At 47.6% G+C, this 18,688-nt stretch overlaps 1 protein-coding gene across 5 annotated transcripts in view; it reads left to right on the top strand.

Moving 5' to 3' along the window:
• TNFRSF14 (TNF receptor superfamily member 14) overlaps window positions 1-13,738 on the top strand; it is a 92,983-nt gene extending 79,245 nt beyond the window's left edge. The window contains exons 7-8 of one of the 5 annotated variants that reach the window (XR_012234072.1): window positions 11,461-11,541; window positions 11,712-13,738. Coding sequence is in view for 3 of the 5 variants with exons in the window: in XM_073585380.1 (XP_073441481.1) it covers window positions 44-150 (107 nt within the window). In the remaining 2 variants the exon portion in view is untranslated. Of the gene's footprint in view, window positions 1-43; window positions 4,308-11,460; window positions 11,542-11,711 lie in introns of those variants that run through there. The other 4 variants (XR_012234073.1, XM_073585379.1, XM_073585380.1 and 1 more) reach the window with 4 other exon arrangements.
• Window positions 13,739-18,688: the final 4,950 nt, after the last annotated feature.

Raw genomic sequence — 18,688 nt, 5'->3', positions numbered from 1 at the left:
AGAAAAATTCCACCTCACATATGTCTAATTATTCATTACTCAGGTGTCCAGCAGACAGTTAAGTGTTGCATAACAGCATTTTGTGCAGTCAGCAATTGCAACAAATGGACGAGAAATGTCACAATATCTAATATAAATGAAGAAAAATAATATCTTTACACAAGAAAGGTGAAGACTACAAGAAGATCAGCAGATCTTTACTTACATTTCAGAATACTGTAGCAAAAGTGATACATTTTTTTTCAAAGATGGAATGGCAGTCATCTCATAGAGACGTCCAGGTGACCACAGAAGTTGCCACCTAAACGGGAGTGACTTCTGATGAAAAAGGGTTGGGGAAAATTTGACATGCAAGTTCACGGCATACATTGCAGAGGAACATTATGCATGGGTGCCGTCCACGAAGGAAGCCTCTTCTAAAGCCCATGCAGAAAAAAGCCACCTACAATTTGTTAGAGAACATAAGGAGAAATATGAAGACTACTGCGACTCTGTACTCTGGAGTGATGAGACAAAGATAAATGTTTTTGGAACTAATGGCTTCAAAACAATGCTTTCACAAAGGTGAGGAGTAAAAAGAAAATTGCATGGTACCTACAGTGACTCATGGTGGTGGCAGTGTAATTATGTGGGGCTGCATGAGGGCTACTGGTTTCAGGGAACTACATTTCATTGATTTAATGAATTCACAGATGTACTGCTCTATGTTGAAAGAGAATATGCTACCATCACTGTGTGCCTTTCATAGTCTTGCACTTTTACAACATGACAATGATCCAAAACACGCATCTAAGACAACTGTTGCATTTCTAAAGAAGAACAGGGTGAAAGTGATTCAGTGGCCAAATGTCTCCTGACCCAACTGAACACTCATGGGGAATTCTGAAGAGACAAGTTGTCATCAATCTCCATCCAGCATCCAGGCTCTAGAAGTGCTCATTCTTGTAAAATGGAAAAAGATACATGTAGCAATATATCGCCAACTTGTTCATTCCACACCTAGTAGACTTGGTGCTGTACTTAAAAGTCTTGGAGATCATATAAAATACTAGGCGGAGTAGTTTTTGATGTGTGGTGCACTCATTTTTGTATCAAATAATTTGTGTACCGTAAATGTTAAGATTTTGTAATGAAAGTTATATTATTAGTCTGACTTTCATGTTATGGGTTAGAAAATGTTCTATGAAATGCAATCTTGCCAAAATGTTGGAAATTCTTCTTGCATTCAGGGAGGTATTGATTAAAATCTTACTTTTCAAACGAAGTGTACTCATTTATGCTGAGCACTGAATATACCTTACTTGATAATTTTCTATCCTTTTACACAACCTAGATCAAGAAAATTAAGCTAACAAAATCCCTAGTATTTTGTAATGGCAGAAAGGGCCACGACTAGGAAAAATCAAAATCCCAAGCATTTATTTTTTCTAAGCAGATTTCCATATGAAAGTGTACGAGTATTCAGCCCACCACAAGGGGGAAAACGTTTCATCATTGTGCATAGGTTGGAGACTTTGGACACCTTTTAGCAGTTACTTCTTGAAAGTATACCAGAAAAATGTTGTTTTCCCTGTAATTAAAATATTTTAGCCATTTTTCTTTTGCAGCTTGCATGTAGATCAAGATATTGCAAGCTGCCCAAAGAATTGAGTTTCAAATCCAAAAATCGGGCTGCCTCTTGGCGTAGTTTACAGCATCTCCTGCCCACCTGATTGAAAATGTAAACTCAATTCTGGTTTTGATTTGCTATAATGAATATTAAGATTACTAGGAATGCATTTAGTAGAAGGCAGCGGACACTGAAGACTAAGCCAATGGGGAGCCTGGCTTTGAGGATTGAGGCTGAACTGCATCATTCAGCTTGCAATGTATTGTTTTGTATGCAAGCTGCAGATGCAAAGCAGTTGTAAAACTTTTTAATGAGAGACAGTTACATAATACCGGCTTTAAAATAAAAAATACATAATGTCCATAGCCTTTCACTTATGACCTCTAATGACACTTGTCATCAGAACATCTTGTCCCTTTATCGGTTTTCCTATTGTTTGTAAAATTAATGTTTGCAAACAATGAAAGTTATCACTATTTTTGTTATATTCACATGCACTATGCCATGTAGAAAAAGGCCGTTGACCCATCAGTCATCCAAAGATTAATATTTTCTACTTTTCCCTAAGATATAAGGACAATGCCTAGTTCTTCACCCCCTTGGGGCATAGAGAAGTAATTTGAAGAAGGGTCATTTTTAGTACGGAAGATATCTAATGTGGTTGCCCTTTGACTTTAGACTTTACTCTTGTAGTGGAATCCCACTAGTGAGACATCCGGAAGTGGGAAAATCCGACCTCATTCTAATTGGGTGTTTTGGAGCACTATTTTCTGGATCGTGGGAGTCCCAGCATTTGATTCCCAGCAATTGGCAAGTTATCACCTATCCTTTAGGAAGTCAATAACTTGCCAAGTTGTTACAAATCCTTGACGCACCTTTGATGTGGCCGAATAGTTTGGTTCAGCTTCCTATTTGCTTGTTTTCCATCTTTTGTCACCCTCCTCTTCATTGATTACAATAAATGAGGAATATGGCGGTTCAGAGTCTGCGCTGCCCAAGGTTCAAAGATACGATAATGAAAGTGAAGCATGAATGCGTTTTATTGTCAACACGTTTCAAGGTTCACAAACCTCTTCATCAGGATCAAACCACAATGATCGCTGTTAGGTTGAGGGCTTGTATGATGCTGCTAAGGTTCTTTATAACAATGTGCCACATTATGCCTGGTTGGCATCCACTTTAGTGCATCTTGGGGAGTATCGGGCAGCTGTGGATAGTGCACAGAAGGCCAATCGCGCCCGCACATGGAAAGAAGTTTGTTTTACATGCGTGGATGGCCCAGAGTTTCTCCTTGCACAAATGTGTGGTCTGCATATTGTTGTTAGGACTGGCGGAACGCACCAAATTATAAAATAGTAGTAGGTGCGTTCGCAGCCCGGGGTCCACCGTGCAGAGGTAAACTGCTGCTAGGTAATGGCGGAAGAATAGAGTGGCGTAAAAACAGTCACATGTGGGTTAAGTCACCCAATGTGAACAGGAGCCGACTCTGTTAATTCACAGAGCCGCAAAGCCGCTGAACGTGGATGTTTAACTCACAGAGCCTGGCCAAAGAGCGCACAGCAAGCGGCCACAGAACTCTACCCCAAGGACACGGGGTTAGAGTCCTACTAGGCCCACTGAGCGTGCGGCGTCGCTGCCATGAGCGCCGCTATAGACGCTGACTGTGGAGTGTGGAGCACGGGGCACTGAGGCGTGCCGAGTCACTGATGATGGCTAATGCCTGACTCAAACTCTGACCGACCTAAGCTTGGGCGCTAGCAGGCTAGGCTGCACAACACATGCGTACCAAGGGTAGGGGTTTCATAATGAGTCAGTCACCAGAGACATTCATACGTGCATACACCACTCTTTATAGTCAGAAAATACAGGCTATCCTAGCGCATGGCCGAGCAGCCATGCGAACCTTTTATAGCCGCGAGCGTCCGGGACCTTCCTGGCTTCCCGGATGAGCCAATCCGAACACGAGCAGGACCTGAGCACATGACCCTTGATCTCCAATGGGAGATCACTCCACGAGCAAGCTCAGTGGCCCGACATGGGGACAGTCCATGGAGAATCTCGCTGCTGAGCAGCATGCATTGCCATAGCTGTGCCAGAGGTGGCAGCAGCAAGAAAACCCACGGAGCTGGTCTGGGCAGAGCGCCGGGACCTCCTCTGCGGCTGGAGAGGAATGGGAGAACGCCGGAAGTAAGGCTCGGGATTCCCGCTGTGCAGCGACAGGAACCCGACGCCTAACACCCCCCCCCCTCCTAGGGCCCCCTCCTCTCTGAACCTCGCTCCGCTCAAATTTCGCAGTGAGAAGAGGAGCGTGGATGTTTTCCACCGGCTCCCAGGTCCGCGCCTCTGGACCATGACCCTTCCAATCCACCAAGTAAAATTTTTTGCCCCGCATCATCTTGCATCCCACGATGGCATTGACCTCAAACTCGTCTGGCGACAGGTCTGATGTCCCGGCAGATGGCTCAGAAAACCGGGACATGTGCACCGGCTTAAGGAGAGACACATGAAACGTGTCCGAGATAGCCAAGTGTGGTGGAAGAGCCAGGCGGTAGACCACAGGGTTAATCTGCTCGAGGACCTTGAAAGGGCCAATATAGCGCGGTGCGAACTTAGCGGATTCCACCCGCAGCCTGTTGTTTCGAGCGGAGAGCCACACTAAGTCGCTAGGGGCGAAGGCCAGAGCCGGGCGCCGGCGAGTGTCAGCAGAGGACCTCATTCTCTCCTTGGAGGCCCGGATAGCATCCTGCGTGCGATCCCAAATGTCACGTGCTTCCACCACCCAGTCTGCCACCCTAGAGTCTGGGGACGACATGGGCATGGGGACGTGCGGATGCTGGCCGTAATTTAAGAGGAATGGGGTCTGACCGGTGGAGTCGGCCACAGCGTTGTTCAAGACGAACTCCGCCAACGGCAGCAAGGGTGCCCAATCATCCTGCCTGGCCGACCGAGACAAAATGTCGCAGATATGTCACCAGGGTCTGGTTGGCTCTCTCAACCAACCCGTGCATCTCGGGATGATAGGCCAAGGAGAGATTTAGCTCTATGCTGAGCAGAGAACAGCTCTCTCCAGAACCAAGAAGCAATCTGAGGACCCCGGTCGCTGACAATCTTATCCGGCATGCCGTGCAGGCGAAAAACATGTTTAATAAACATCGCTGCCAGGCCCCGTGCCGAAGGTAGCCGAGAGAGTGGTACCAGATGCACCATCCTGGAGAAATGATCGGTGACCACCCAAATGACGGTGCTGCCACTGGACTTGGGCAGACCCACCACAAAGTCCATACCGACCATCTCCCAGGGCCTGTCAGCAACCGGCAGAGGATAGAGTAACCCAGCAAGCCGCTGCTGAGAGGGCCGATTCTGGGCGCAAGAGACGCACGCCCGTATATAGTCCCTGATGTCACGGGCCATATGCGGCCACCAGTACCTCCTCGCCAGAAGCTCAGAGGTCCGTTTGGTCCCAAAATGTCCATCCAACCTGGACGAATGAGCCCAAGAGAGGACCTCCGGTCGCAGATGGGCAGGGACAAAAGTCTTGCCCGGAGGTACAGACTCGAGGGCGACCGGAGCCATGGTCCTCAGGCTCTCAGACGGGACTATCAGCCGGGGCTCCTCCTCCTCCGATGACACCACAGAGCGGGAGAGCCCATCGGCCCGGACATTCTTCTCCCCGGAGAGAAAATGCAGGGTGAAGTGGAATCGGGAGAAGAACAAGGACCGTCTGGCCTGGCGAGAATTCAGCCGCTGGGCTGTTTGTAAATAGACCAAACTTTTGTGGTCGGTGAACACCTGGAAAGGGGGGTGAGCCCCCTCCAGGAGGTGTCTCCACTCTGAAAAGGCCAACTTCATTCCTAGCAACTCCCTGTCTCCAATGGAATAATTCCTCTCCGCCGGTGTGAAGGTCTTGGAGAAGAAGAAGCATGGGTGCTTCCGACCTTGCGAGTCCTTCTGGAACGGGACCGCTCCAGCACCGACGGAAGAGGCATCCACCTCCAGAATGAAGGGTTTGTCCACATCAGGGCGATGTAGAATGGGAGCGCTAGTGAAATGGGATTTAATAGAGGAGAAGGCCTTGGAGACAGGTTCTGACCACAACTTGGGGTTTGCACCCTTCTTGGTGAGGGCTACCAAGGGCGCTACCAAAGTTGAGAAGTGAGGAATGAATTGGCGATAGTAATTTATGAACCCCATAAAGCGCTACACCGTTTTGAGAGAATGGGGTTCCTGCCAATCCATCACAGCCTGTAGCTTGGCAGGATCCATGGCCAAACCCTGGGCAGAGATGATATAGCCCAAGAAAGGCAAGGACTCCTGCTCAAACACACACTTCTCCAACTTGGCATAGAGGGAGTTTGCCCGCAGGAGGTCGAAAACTTTGCAAACATCTCTCCAGTGGGAGTCAATATCTGGAGAGTAGATGATAATATCATCCAGATAGACTACTACCAAGGTGATAAGCATATCCCTGAAGATATCGTTCACAAAGTCTTGGAAGACGGCTGGGGCATTACAGAGCCAGAAGGGCATCACCAGATATTCATAGTGCCCGTCTCTGGTGTTAAATGCTGTCTTCCATTCATCCCCATCACGGATGCGAATCAGGTTGTAAGCCCCCCGCAGATCAAGTTTGGTAAACACTCTCGCTCCCCGTAGCCTATCAGACAGCTCTGATATCAGGGGTAGAGGATACTTATTCTTAACAGTGATGGCGTTAAGACCCCTGTAATCGATGCAAGGACGTAGTTCCCCACTCTTCTGGATGAAGAAGAATCCCGCCCCCGCTGGTGACACCGACTTCCTAATGAATCCTCTTGCCAGATTCTCCCTGATGTATTGAGACATGGCCTCTGTCTCCGGGAGAGATAGGGGATAGACTCGACCCCGGGGAGGCTCAGCACCAGGCAAGAGGTCAATAGGACAGTCATAGGGGCGATGCGGTGGAAGTGTCTCCGCCACCTTTTTGGAGAACACGTCCGCATACTGTCGATAGTGTTTGAGAAGCGAGGAAAGATCTGCGGGGACCTCGGTGGAGGCAACCTGGACGCATTCCCTCTGACATCTACCCTCACATGACTTACTCCAACCAAGAATTCTCCCCGAGGACCACTCTATATGGGGAGAGTGATACCGCAACTAGGGGTCCCCTAGAAGCACCTGGTCGATACCCTCGGGCATGACCTCGCGCCATTCACTACTCTGACGTTGACTGGCTTGGACATCATAAGCAGTGGTATCGCGTGCCGTTGAGCGAAGGCAGATGACATAAAATTGCCCTCGGCTCCGGAATCAACGCAAACCTCCTCCGCCAGAGTGGAAGAACCAAACCCAAGTGTCCCCTTAAAGGACAACTTGGAGGAAACCGCCGCGGAGTCTAGTGAGCCACCTCCTACGGCCACTAGGCGCGAGCGTCCTCCCAGCCGCTGTGGGCACTGGTTGGCGGATTGCCGGCAACCATGACAGATCACAGGGGCTCGAGCGGGCCGGGGCCTGGATCCCTCGCGGGAAGCCCCCTGACGCTCGGACCCCCGATCGGGAGATTCCAGAGGTTTAGCAAAACTGGGTGCCAACCTGAACCTCTGCCTACACTGGGACCGCTCCAACCTTCGCTCGGCAAAGCGAAGGTCTATACGGGTGGAGACAGTGATAAGCTCCAGTGTAGCAGGAATCTCCCTGGTGGCCAGAGCGTCTTTCACATGGCCAGCCAAACCTCTCCAGAATGCCGGAATGAGGACCTTATCTGGCCACTCTAACTCCGAGGCCAGCGTCCGGAACTGGATGGCAAAGTGGCTGACCATGGACGAACCCTGTGACAATGCCTGCAGCCGGAGCGCGGTGTCATGGGTGACTCGCGGTCCCAGGAAGACATGCTTCAGAGTGTCTAAGAACTGAGAGGCACTCTGCACCACATGATCACCACGCTCCCACAGCGGTGTGGCCCACTCCAAAGCCCTGCTCGACAAGAGGGAAATAATAAATCCCACTTTGGCCCGCTCAGAGGGGAATCGTGCTGCCAGCAGCTCCAGCTGTATCGAGCACTGGCTCCCGAAACCCCTACAAGAGGCACTATCCTCCGAGAACTTCTCGGGCAGTGGGAGGCGGGACAAAGTCGGGGCAGGGATGGCAGTGGTCACACGGGAGACGGCCTCTGTGGCTGCCTGAACAGTGACCGCAGTAACCCGCAGCTGAGGCTGGACGCTCAAGAGCCGCCAACCTGCCCTGCAGCTGCCGGATGTACTGCAGCAGTCGCTGTTTGTCCGCCATTACTAGCCAGACCCTGGCGCTAGGATAATGTTAGGACTGGCGGAACGCACCAAATTATAAAATAGGTGCGTTCGCAGCCCGGGGTCCACCGTGCAGAGGTGGTACACTGCTGCTAGGTAATGGCGGAAGAATAGAGCGGCGTAAAAACAGTCACACGTGGGTTAAGTCACCCAATGTGAACAGGAGCCGACTGTTAATTCACAGAGCCGCACAGCCGCTGAACGAGGATGCCGGAGCCTGTTTAACTCACAGAGCCTGGCCAAAGAGCGCACAGTAAGCGGCCACAGAACTCTACCCCAAGGACACGGGGCTAGAGTCCTACTAGGCCCACTAAGCCCGCGGCGTCACTGCCACGAGCGCCGCTATGGAGTGTGCAGGACCTGAGCACGTGACCCTTGATCTCCAATGGGAAATCACTCCACGAGCATGCTCAGTGGCCCGACATGGGGACTTAGTCCCTGGAGAATCTCGCTGCTGAGCAGCATGCATTGCCATAGCTGTGCCAGAGGTGGCAGCAGCAAGCAAACCCACGGAGCTGGTCTGGGCAGAGCGCCGGGACCGACGAGTTTGCTGAGCAACCTCCTCTGCGGCTGGAGAGGAATGGGAGACCGCTGGAAGTAAGGCTCGGGATTCCCGCTGTGCAGCGATAGGAACCCGACGCCTAATATTGTGATCCATGCCGATGAACTGCATCTCTTGCTACCGGGATCGGGGATGTTTTTGAAGAGCTAATTGCCCTCCTTGAAGCTGTCCTGGGTTTGGAGTGTGCTCATATGGGCATGTTCACATAGCTTGCTATCATTAATTCCAAGTTTAAACCTCAGAGAAGATGCGTGAACATTTAGAATTATTCTGGTCCAGAGTTAACATCTAATGAATGACTTTGTCCTCACTAAGATCACACTAGAACAGTCAGCTTTGTTTCTAAGTGAACCAGTTGCCTCTTGTTAAACCATAGTCTGTCAATAAGGTGCTCAACAACTTGCTGTCAGAAAGGAGGAGTACCAGGCTCTAGGGGCATCCATTGATGCGTATGATAACTTTGATAATATAAGCCTAGCACAAGGCTTGGAGAAGCATGAGTTTCGCAGGATTGTTGCATGTCTGTAAAAGGGGAATAACCGTTGGAAACAGAGTGTGGAGCTGTGTAAGAAGGACTGCTTGTGGAAGGATGCAATGCTATATGCTGCAGAGTAGAAAGATTCAGAATTGGCGGAAAAACTTCAGTGGTTTCTAGTGGAGGGGAAACATGAGTGCCTTTCAGCTATGCTCTTCAGATGTTGGATTAAAGTTGGTATGGAGACAAAATATCATGAACTTTGTCCATGCCTTTGATATCATGGACTTTGCCATGCCTTATTTCATCCAACTTATGAGAAAGCACTTAACCAAAGTGGACAAGCTTCACACTGCAGAAAGTTTGAGGAAGGAAGAGGCACAAGTAACACCAATAGTATTTGGTCAACAGTTGATGCTATCTAATGGTGTGGTGCCACCTCAGCCCTGCTTCACCTATAGATATACGGATATGCTCGGCCTCCCTCTTCTGTTTCGCCTGGCTATGGGTTCAACATGTAACAAAGCAGCATTCTTCCTTTCCACAAGGGGATACACCTGTAGGGACAGTTAAGCTCACATTTCGGGAGATGACCGTGGTTCATCTTGGACACCTTTATTTATTACATTTGCTCTGCAGACATTACTTGAGCCGGTGGCTTTTTCTCCATTCAATATCATAGTTAACTAAATTGTTTCATTTTTCTTTGTACGAAGGGAATGACCTGAAGCTGATGTCCCTCCTGATTTCATGACCATTACACGCGCTAACAGAGCCACCATTGCGTACACCTTATACCGCTCAAAACAAAACATGGCCGCTCGTATTCATGCATGTCATGATCCCGCCGCTGACACCGGTATGTCATGGATGGAGGGAGGCACACTGCCGACACACGGCTATCACATGCACAGGGGGCTTATCTTAGGTATCCCACCGCTGCCACAATGTGATAAAAACAGCAACTTAATCTTGCCCTAACAATTTATCGCAGGGGGGTTATTTTGGGTGTCCCACCACTGCTAACAATATTTCACAAATCCCGGGGATTTATGTGTATCCCACTTTTCATCTCCACTTTAGAAATCGCAGCTCTCCGGCGCCCCCCTTACCCTCAGGTCAGTCAGGGAACTACACCTGGGATAATGGGTCGCCGGCCGGCTGTTTCAATGAGGACTGGCCACCCGGCATGCTGCAGTGAGGGAATTATAAAATGCTCTGGCCGCAGCCACCCAATTAGCTTATAAAATCCCTTTCCGTCACAGCCAGCAGTACCTGGAACCCAGACCACACTTCGCCGCCACCAGCTCCAGATTTCTGCTATTAATTTATAAACATAATAGAGGGGATCGAAGCCAACTCAATTCAGTAACGTAATTATCTTAAAGGCACGTAAATTCGTTTCTAGAGCCTGGAGACAGCTAATAAGTTTTATAGTTTATTCCCAAAGACGGGCAGTGTTACAAAGATAAAACTGTTTTACAAAGTTGAGACATTAGATATGTACAATGCAAATATAAAATAAACGGGTTTTAAAAAAAGAGGTTAACACTTACATGTGCTTAGATTGACTTGGGCTAACCATGTGGGGAGGCGGGGCCAGGCATCTCCCTTCATCTGGGATCCTAGCAGCACGGGATCTCCAGGAAGAATGACCAATTTTAGGGAGGGAATACCTTATCCCTTTGGGTTTGTGACATCACTAGAGGGGCAGTCTGGTGAGGGTCCTCCCCCCTGCTCTTGGAGTTAGAATATGACTATTAAACTTATCATAACTATATCTCGCAGAGGGTACCTCGTATAAACACACACATAGTATAATTTTCTTTAGTCGGTCGAAGGGCATAATTCAAAACCAAACATGCAGTAATTGTCACACCATTTAGGAGAAATCCAATTCTCGGATTCCGTCGGGGCTCAACCTTAGCAAGAACCACCGTAGTGAAGCCGGATTGGCGCACGTTGCAGAATTGTCCGTTTCGTTTTTCTGTCGCGAACGGGGTCTGAGCTATGGCTTCGCTAATATCTCCCATACTTGAATTCGCCGCATGGTGAGGACAAGAGAGATTCTTTCCACTTAACTAATTAACATTCCTTAGCTGGGGAGAGGGGAATATTGGCACAGGAAGTGCCTGGTGTCCTGTTACAGATGCAGGCACAGAGCTGCAATATGTGTGAGCTGTGGGTGAGGAAGGGGGGGTCGCAGCTCCTGACAGGCAAAAATCTCATCTGCAGTGTAATACTCAGGGAACCTTATGTCATATCGTATCGTATCATTACATTGCACAAGCCCTTACTAACCACTGCAACATTAGTACACCATGCGTGATCATACGGACGGTCACGTCAGATGCATCGCCCTTTTTTTTTTTTTTCATCCATTCCTCTCTTTAAATAGGAGTTGAAGTCACATCTAGCATATCGTACCCAATGTTTTTGTGCTTTTATTTAAAGGGATGTGGGGGCGCTTAGAGTTATCAGATAAGACCCATTTGTGCTTTTTGTCTCTCCAGTTTTACCATTTGATTTACAGTTCTAGCTTAAGAGCCCTGAAAGCCGTGGAGAGAGATGGAAAACAAGTCGCTCCAGAAGGTGGACTGCTCCGCCACCAAAGGTGCACCAAGCACCTGTGCTTTGTTTGGACTGTCATTCTGTGCTCATCCTGAATAATTACTTTATTTCCATTAATTATGGGGTATCGGTGGTCGCAACAATCTTTATCTATCTGATCTCCATTCTGTTTGTACTGTACATAACACATCTACGCCTTGTGCTTTTATTTAGGGATGACCATACCAGACGTGCAGGACGACGGCGGCTATAGAGATCCTAAACAAGAAGAAGGAGAAAAACAATCAGTCAATGAAACCTCTCCTAGTTAAAATGATATTTCACACTGATCACTAAGCCTATACAATTGGCGAACACTTCCTGGAATTATCAGCTTGTCCTGTGTACACAGAGGATGTTGTCAGCCGTCATTCATTATTTTCAGAGCAGGATTTCAATGGGAAGTAATGCATCAAAGCTGGAGTCAGAGTCACACCATTTACCATAGGAGACAGCTGGAGTCCTCCAACCCCTCCATGCACAGCACAGTGGAGTGCATGTGTCACAGAGCATGACCACAATACTCCCTTATAAGGCCAGTTTCACATGTCCTTATATTTCCGGTACCGGTAAAAACGGTATCGGCGATATCCGTGTCAGTTTGTGTAATACTTTCGGTACATGTGTGGCAATGCCACATCAGTACCACACGGACAGTCGGCAGGGAAGAAGCGCTACAGTAAGCGCTGTTCCCCGGCAGCAGGTGCTGAAGACTGTTCTCATCATTCTCCCCTGCTCTGCCGGTGATCTGTGTGAGCAGGAGAGAATGATGAGAGTTAGATTAAAGTCAGAACGATAACAGTAGGTGGTGGCTTTTGGGACTATTACTCCCATCAACCTACACCTGCTGCCGCTAAGAACAGTGACAGCAGGAGCGGATGATCGGGGTATTCCTCCCCAGCCTCCTGTGCTATAACTAAATGAATGAAAAGCTCAGCGTGGGTTCCCCCTATTTTCTATAACCAGCCTGGAAAAGCTCACAGCTGGGGACTGCAACCCTCAGCTGTCCGCTACAGAAAGGTTGGTTATCAAAAATAAAGGGGTCCCCACGGTGGCTTTTTTAATTATTTAAATAAATCATTAGAAAAAACAGCGTGGGGTCCCCCCCTTTTTTGACAACCAACCTTGCTAAAGCTCACAGCTGGGGGCCAGTATTCTCAGGTTGGTAAGGGGCCATTGATATAGGCCCCTCCAGCCTGAAAATAGCAGCCTGCAGCTGCCCAGAAAAGGCACATCTATTAGATGCGCCAATTCTGGCACTTTTCCTGGCTCTTCCCACTTGCCCTGTAGCAACAGCAAGTGGGGTTCATTTTTGTGGGGTTGACGTCACCTTTGTATTGTCAGGTGACATCAATCCCACAGCTTAGTCCGGTTTCACATTTGCGTATGGAGGGCTGCAGACTTCCTCCGTGAAGCTCTGCCCACGGCCGCGCCTCCTCCAGTCAGCTCCACCTCTGTCGGCATGAGGTCTGCGTACCCTGCGCCAAACGCTACGTGTTGCATTTTGGTGCAGTTGACACACCGTCAAAACGACACATGCAGAGGCATCCGCATACATCGGCATGGCCTGCGTACCTAATGCTAAAGGTACGCATGCCGACGGAGGTAGAGCTGACTGGAAGAGGCAAGGCCGTGGGCGGAGCGTCACGGAGGAAGTCCACAGCCCTATGCAGCTCCTCCATACGCAAATATGAAACGGGCCTTACTAATGGAGAGGCATCTATGGACACTTATCCTTTACTAATCCTATAGTTATATGGTAAATAAACAGACAGCAAGAATAAAGTCTTTTATAAGAAATAAAACAAAACTCAGTTTTACTTTTTTATTTAAAAATAACAAATAGTTCTACCCACTGAAGCCCTTGTTCTCCTGTAATAAAAATAAAATAGAAAAACAGCATTATACTATACTTGTCCGTCGTTGTGTCCCACGCCGTAATCCACGTCTAGGGGCTAAATAGTTTTCAACCTGGACGGTGCCAAGATGCGACTGTCCAGGTTGAGAACCACCTTTTGAATGAGCTGCTTCGAGCGCAGCATCATTGACCAGCAGTGACATCATCGAGGTTTCCAGCCGGGCTGAACTGCAGTGACCTCAGGACTGTGGGAAAAAGTTAGTGATGAGGTCCCACAGTTTAAGCTCAGTGTCTTCACAGCAGATCACCGTGAGAATCTGCATCATCCAGGTTGAAAACTATTTAGCCCCCAGACATGGTTTACGGCGTGAGACAGAACAACTGACAGGTATGGTATATTGTTTTTTTATTAAAGGAAAATGAGGGCTTCGGTGGAAATAGGCGTTAGGTGAGTAACTGTGTTTTGTTATTCTTAAGTAAAAAAGGAAAAGTGTGTTTTGTTTTATTTCTAATAAAAAACTTTATTCTGGCTTTGTCTCTATTTACCATATAACTATAGGATTAGTAATGGATAGGTGTCTTATAGACATCTCTCCTTTACTAAAGGGGGTTTTACACATAACAATATCGCTAAAGCATCACCGATTTGGTGTCGCAGCAGCGATATTGCTAGCGATATCCGGCTCCCCCGCTGTCCATCGCTGATCACGCAGCTCCATTTCTCGTTGGGCGCTTCCTGCTGGGATTCCTGCTGGCGCCGACGAGCGACGCGTGGACGCGGACGGAGGACATCAGGATCGCCGCGTCAGAAAGGTAAGTATCGTCCGCTGTATCGCTGCTGCATCGCTGTGAGATCTTCCTGTGTGGAAGCTCACTAGCGATCATTTAGCGATGCACCAGCGATCCTGACCGGGTCGTATCGCTGGTCGGGATCGCTGGTGCATCACTAAATGTAAAGGGGCCTTAAGCCATGGGCTTACAATGCAGCAAGATAAGTATAAATACATCAAGGACTACTAGTGGTGAACTAAGTGATTACAATTCATGTGATGAAGTAGATAAACAACTAGTACAGTACAGAGAGTATAACTTAGATCAAAAATTGGTCACATGAACAAGTGTATCAAATAAATTAGGCAGAGGTGATAAAAAAAACAGCCCACCATGCAAAATGTAAATACACATCTGTACTTTGTATCTTTGTAGATTGTAAGCTATCGTGAGCCGGGTTGTCTAATTTTGCTTAATTATTGTTAATGTTGTTACTTATGACTTGTGTTTTGAAACTGTTAAACTGTAAAGCAAGGGCGATGTTGTTCTGTTACATTTCCATTTTACTTGTGGCTGTAGTTCCCCCACCACCAACATATTCACAAATTGCCACTGTACACTTTATAATTAGTACTTATTTCTTATTCATTAATTATTATGAGGTTGTGGATTATTTAATATAAATATTGACATGATAATTATGATGTTTTATCAATTATGTTATATATTTATATACCGTATTTTTCGGACTATAAGACGCACCGGACCATAAGACGCACCTCAATTTTCAGAAGGAAAATAGGGAAAAAAATAATGTGTCAAATGGGGGTCCGTCTTACAGTCTGAATTCAGCTTACCTGGGAAGGGATCCGGCATGGGTGGAGGAATGGTCACAGGGGTCATTCAGTGGTCCAGGTTCGTGCGGTGGCGGCTCTGTGCTGGGGCAGGTTGGTTGTGCTGGAGCAGCTGGGCTGTACTGGGGCAGCTGGGCTGGGCTGTGCTGGGGCAGCTGGGCTGTGCTGGGGCAGCTGTGCTTGGGCTGGGGCAGCTGGGCTAGCTGTGCTGGGGCTGGAGCAGGTGGGCTCTGTGGGGGGGAGGGTGGCGGCTCTCTGTGCTCCGGCATTTCTTCCAAGCCCAGAGGCCCCCGCACATCCCATGCTGGCCGCCGCCATGTTGCGGTGGCCTCCGGGAACATGGACGCCGGGAAGATGGCCGCCGGTCCGGGGACGGCGCAGGATTCAGATCTCGTCACGAGATCTCGGGGGATGAGATTCAAATCTCGGCAACGAGATCTCGTCCCCCGAGATGTCGGGGCGAGATCTGAACCTGAGCATGCGCCGGACCGGCGGCCATCTTCCCGGCGGCCATGCTCCCGGAGGCCACCACAACATGGCGGCCAGCAAGGGATGTGCGGGGGCCTCCGGGCTTGGAGGAAATGCCGGCAGAGCCGCCGCCCCTGCACCGGAGCACAGAGAGCCGCTGCCACCACCGCACTACAGGGCCCCGCGCTGCACCAGCCTCCGGAGGTTAGTATATTTCGACCATAAGACGCACTCCCCACTTTCCCCCCCAAAAAAATACGGTGTGTGTATGTATGTATGTGTGTATGTGTGATAGAGAGATATATATATATATATATATATATATATATATATATATTATATATATTTATTATAGTCCTCAAGATGAAAGCAGCTTGAGAAAGGTCCACAACTCCCAGGCCTGAAACGTCGATGTATGGGCAACTAGCCAGGTGGGCTAATAAATGGCACTTTGACTGGAACTCTTTTGGTGTGCTGCTTTCATCTTGAAAGTATTGACACCCCTGCAATTCTGTCACATAATACTCAGTTTCTTCCTGAAAGTGATTGCAAACACAAATTCTTTGGTATTATTATCTTCATTGAGTTTGTCTTAAATGAAAAAAAAACACAAAAAGAATTGTCCTAAAGCCAAATTGGATATAATTCCACACCAAACATAAAAAAGAGGGTGGACAAAAGTATTGGCACTGTTTGAAAAATCATGTGATGCTTCTCTAATTTGTGTAATTAACAGCACCTGTAACTTACCTGTGGCACCTAACAGGTGTTGGCAATAACTAAATCTCACGTGCAGCCAGTTGACATGGATTAAAGTTGACTCAACCTCTGTCCTGTGTCCTTGTGTGTACCACATTGAGCATGGAGAAAAGAAAGAAGACCAAAGAACTGTCTGAGGACTAGAGAAACCAAATTGTGAGGAAGCATGAGCAATCTCAAGGCTACAAGTCCATCTCCAAAGACCTGAATGTTCCTGTGTCTACCGTGCGCAGTGTCATCAAGAAGTTTAAAGCCCATGGCACTGTGGCTAACCTCCCTAGATGTGGACGGAAAAGAAAAATTGACAAGAGATTTCAACGCAAGATTGTGCGGATGTTGGATAAAGAACCTCGACTAACATCCAAACAAGTTCAAGCTGCCCTGCAGTCCGAGGGTACAACAGTGTCAACCCGTACTATCCATCGGCATCTGAATGAAAAAGGACTGTATGGTAGGAGACCCAGGAAGACCCCACTTCTTACCCCGAGACATAAAAAAGCGAGGCTGGAGTTTGCCAAAACTTACCTGAAAAAGCCTAAAACGTTTTGGAAGAATGTTCTCTGGTCAGGTGAGACAAAAGTAGAGCTTTTTGGCCAAAGGCATCAACATATAGTTTACAGGAGAAAAAAAGAGGCATTCAAAGAAAAGAACACGTGCCTACAGTCAAACATGGTGGAGGTTCCCTGATGTTTTGGGGTTGCTTTGCTGCCTCTGGCACTGGACTGCTTGACTGTGTGCATGGCATTATGAAGTCTGAAGACTACCAACAAATTTTGCAGCATAATGTAGGGCCGAGTGTGAGAAAGCTGGGTCTCCCTCAGAGGTCAATGACCCAAAACACACTTCAAAATGCACTAGAAAATGGTTTGAGAGAAAGCACTGGAGACTTCTAAGGTGGCCAGCAATGAGTCCAGACCTGAATCCCATAGAACACCTGTGGAGAGATCTAAAAATGGCAGTTTGGAGAAGGCACCCTTCAAATATCAGGGACCTGGAGCAGTTTGCCAAAGAAGAATGGTCTAAAAATCCAGCAGAGCATTGTAAGAAACTCATTGATGGTTACCGGAAGCGGTTGGTCGCAGTTATTTTGGCTAAAGGTTGTGGAACCAAGTATTAGGCTGAGGGTGCCAATACTTTTGTCTGGCCCATTTTTGGAGTTGTGTGAAATGATCAATGTTTTGCTTTTTGCTTCATTCTCTTGTGTTTTTTCATATAAGACAAATTAAATGAAGATAATACCAAAGAATTTGTGTTTGCAATCATTTTCAGGAAGAAACTGAGTATTATCTGACAATTGCAGGGTGTCAATACTTTTGGCCACAACTGTGTGTGTATATGTGTGTGTGTATGTGTATATATATAATATATATATATATATTTATCCTCCATCTCATAGTCCAGTGCCCATATACCCATCACACATCCTCCATCCCATAGTCAACCATTATGACATCATAATGAGCGGCGGGGCTTGCAACCTATGATGACATCAGCGTCGCCATGGCAACCATTATGACATAATGAGGGGCGGGGCTTGATACACACTTTTTCCCCATTATGTAGATAGGGGCAAAATTGTTTGGTGAATTGGAACGCACGGGGTTAAAATTTCGCCTCACAACATAGGACACTCTCGGGGTCCAGACGTGTGACTGTGCCAAATTTTGTGGCTGTAGCTGCGACGGTGCGGATGCCAATCCCGGACACATATACATACATACACACACTTGAGCTTTATATATTAGAGTGTATATATATATATATATATATATATATATATATATATATATATATATATATAGTGTGATTTTTTTTTTTTTACTTGTCTTATGTTCTATGGGAAAAAGGAGAGGTGATCTCAGCATCATTTTTTTTTTCTTCATATTTTTAAAATCGGTTTGTTTTTTTTTCACTTTTTTTCGATCTTTAACCTCTTTGTGACCGCCCACGATACATATACGTCGGCGCTAGCTGAGCTTTGTGCAGTGCCGACGTTTGTCTACAGTGGGTGGTCTTGCAGCACTCAGGACCCCCAAGGTCCTGCAAGCGCTGCGATTCATGTGTAGAGCCGTTGCTCTGACCGGTGACCTCATTGGGACCTGATTAGATCAGGTCCCAATGATGTAAATCCTTTGCTATCTTCTAGATGCCGCGATCACGGCATTTAGAAGATAGGAGGAGACCCCTGCTATACTCACCTCTCCGAAGCCCCCCGTGATGAGATGAGCGTTGTCCTGGCAGCCGGAGGTCACATGATGTCCTCCGAGTCAGCTACGGTGGCTTGTTAGGCTCAGCCTGCAGCTGAGTCAAACAAGCGATCTGCCTGTGCAACACTGACCAGTGACAAGACACCAGTGATCAGACAAAAATTGAAGTCCCATACAGGGACTAAGTAAAAAAGTTAAAAAAAAAAAAGTTTTAAAACTATTTTAAAAAAATCA

Source organism: Dendrobates tinctorius, unplaced genomic scaffold (genome assembly GCF_039654945.1).
Source record: "Dendrobates tinctorius isolate UK_male_01 unplaced genomic scaffold, ASM3965494v1 ptg000086l, whole genome shotgun sequence".
In the NCBI taxonomy this organism is placed as follows: Eukaryota; Metazoa; Chordata; class Amphibia; order Anura; family Dendrobatidae; genus Dendrobates; species Dendrobates tinctorius.
This window is presented reverse-complemented; position numbering and strand designations above follow the sequence as displayed.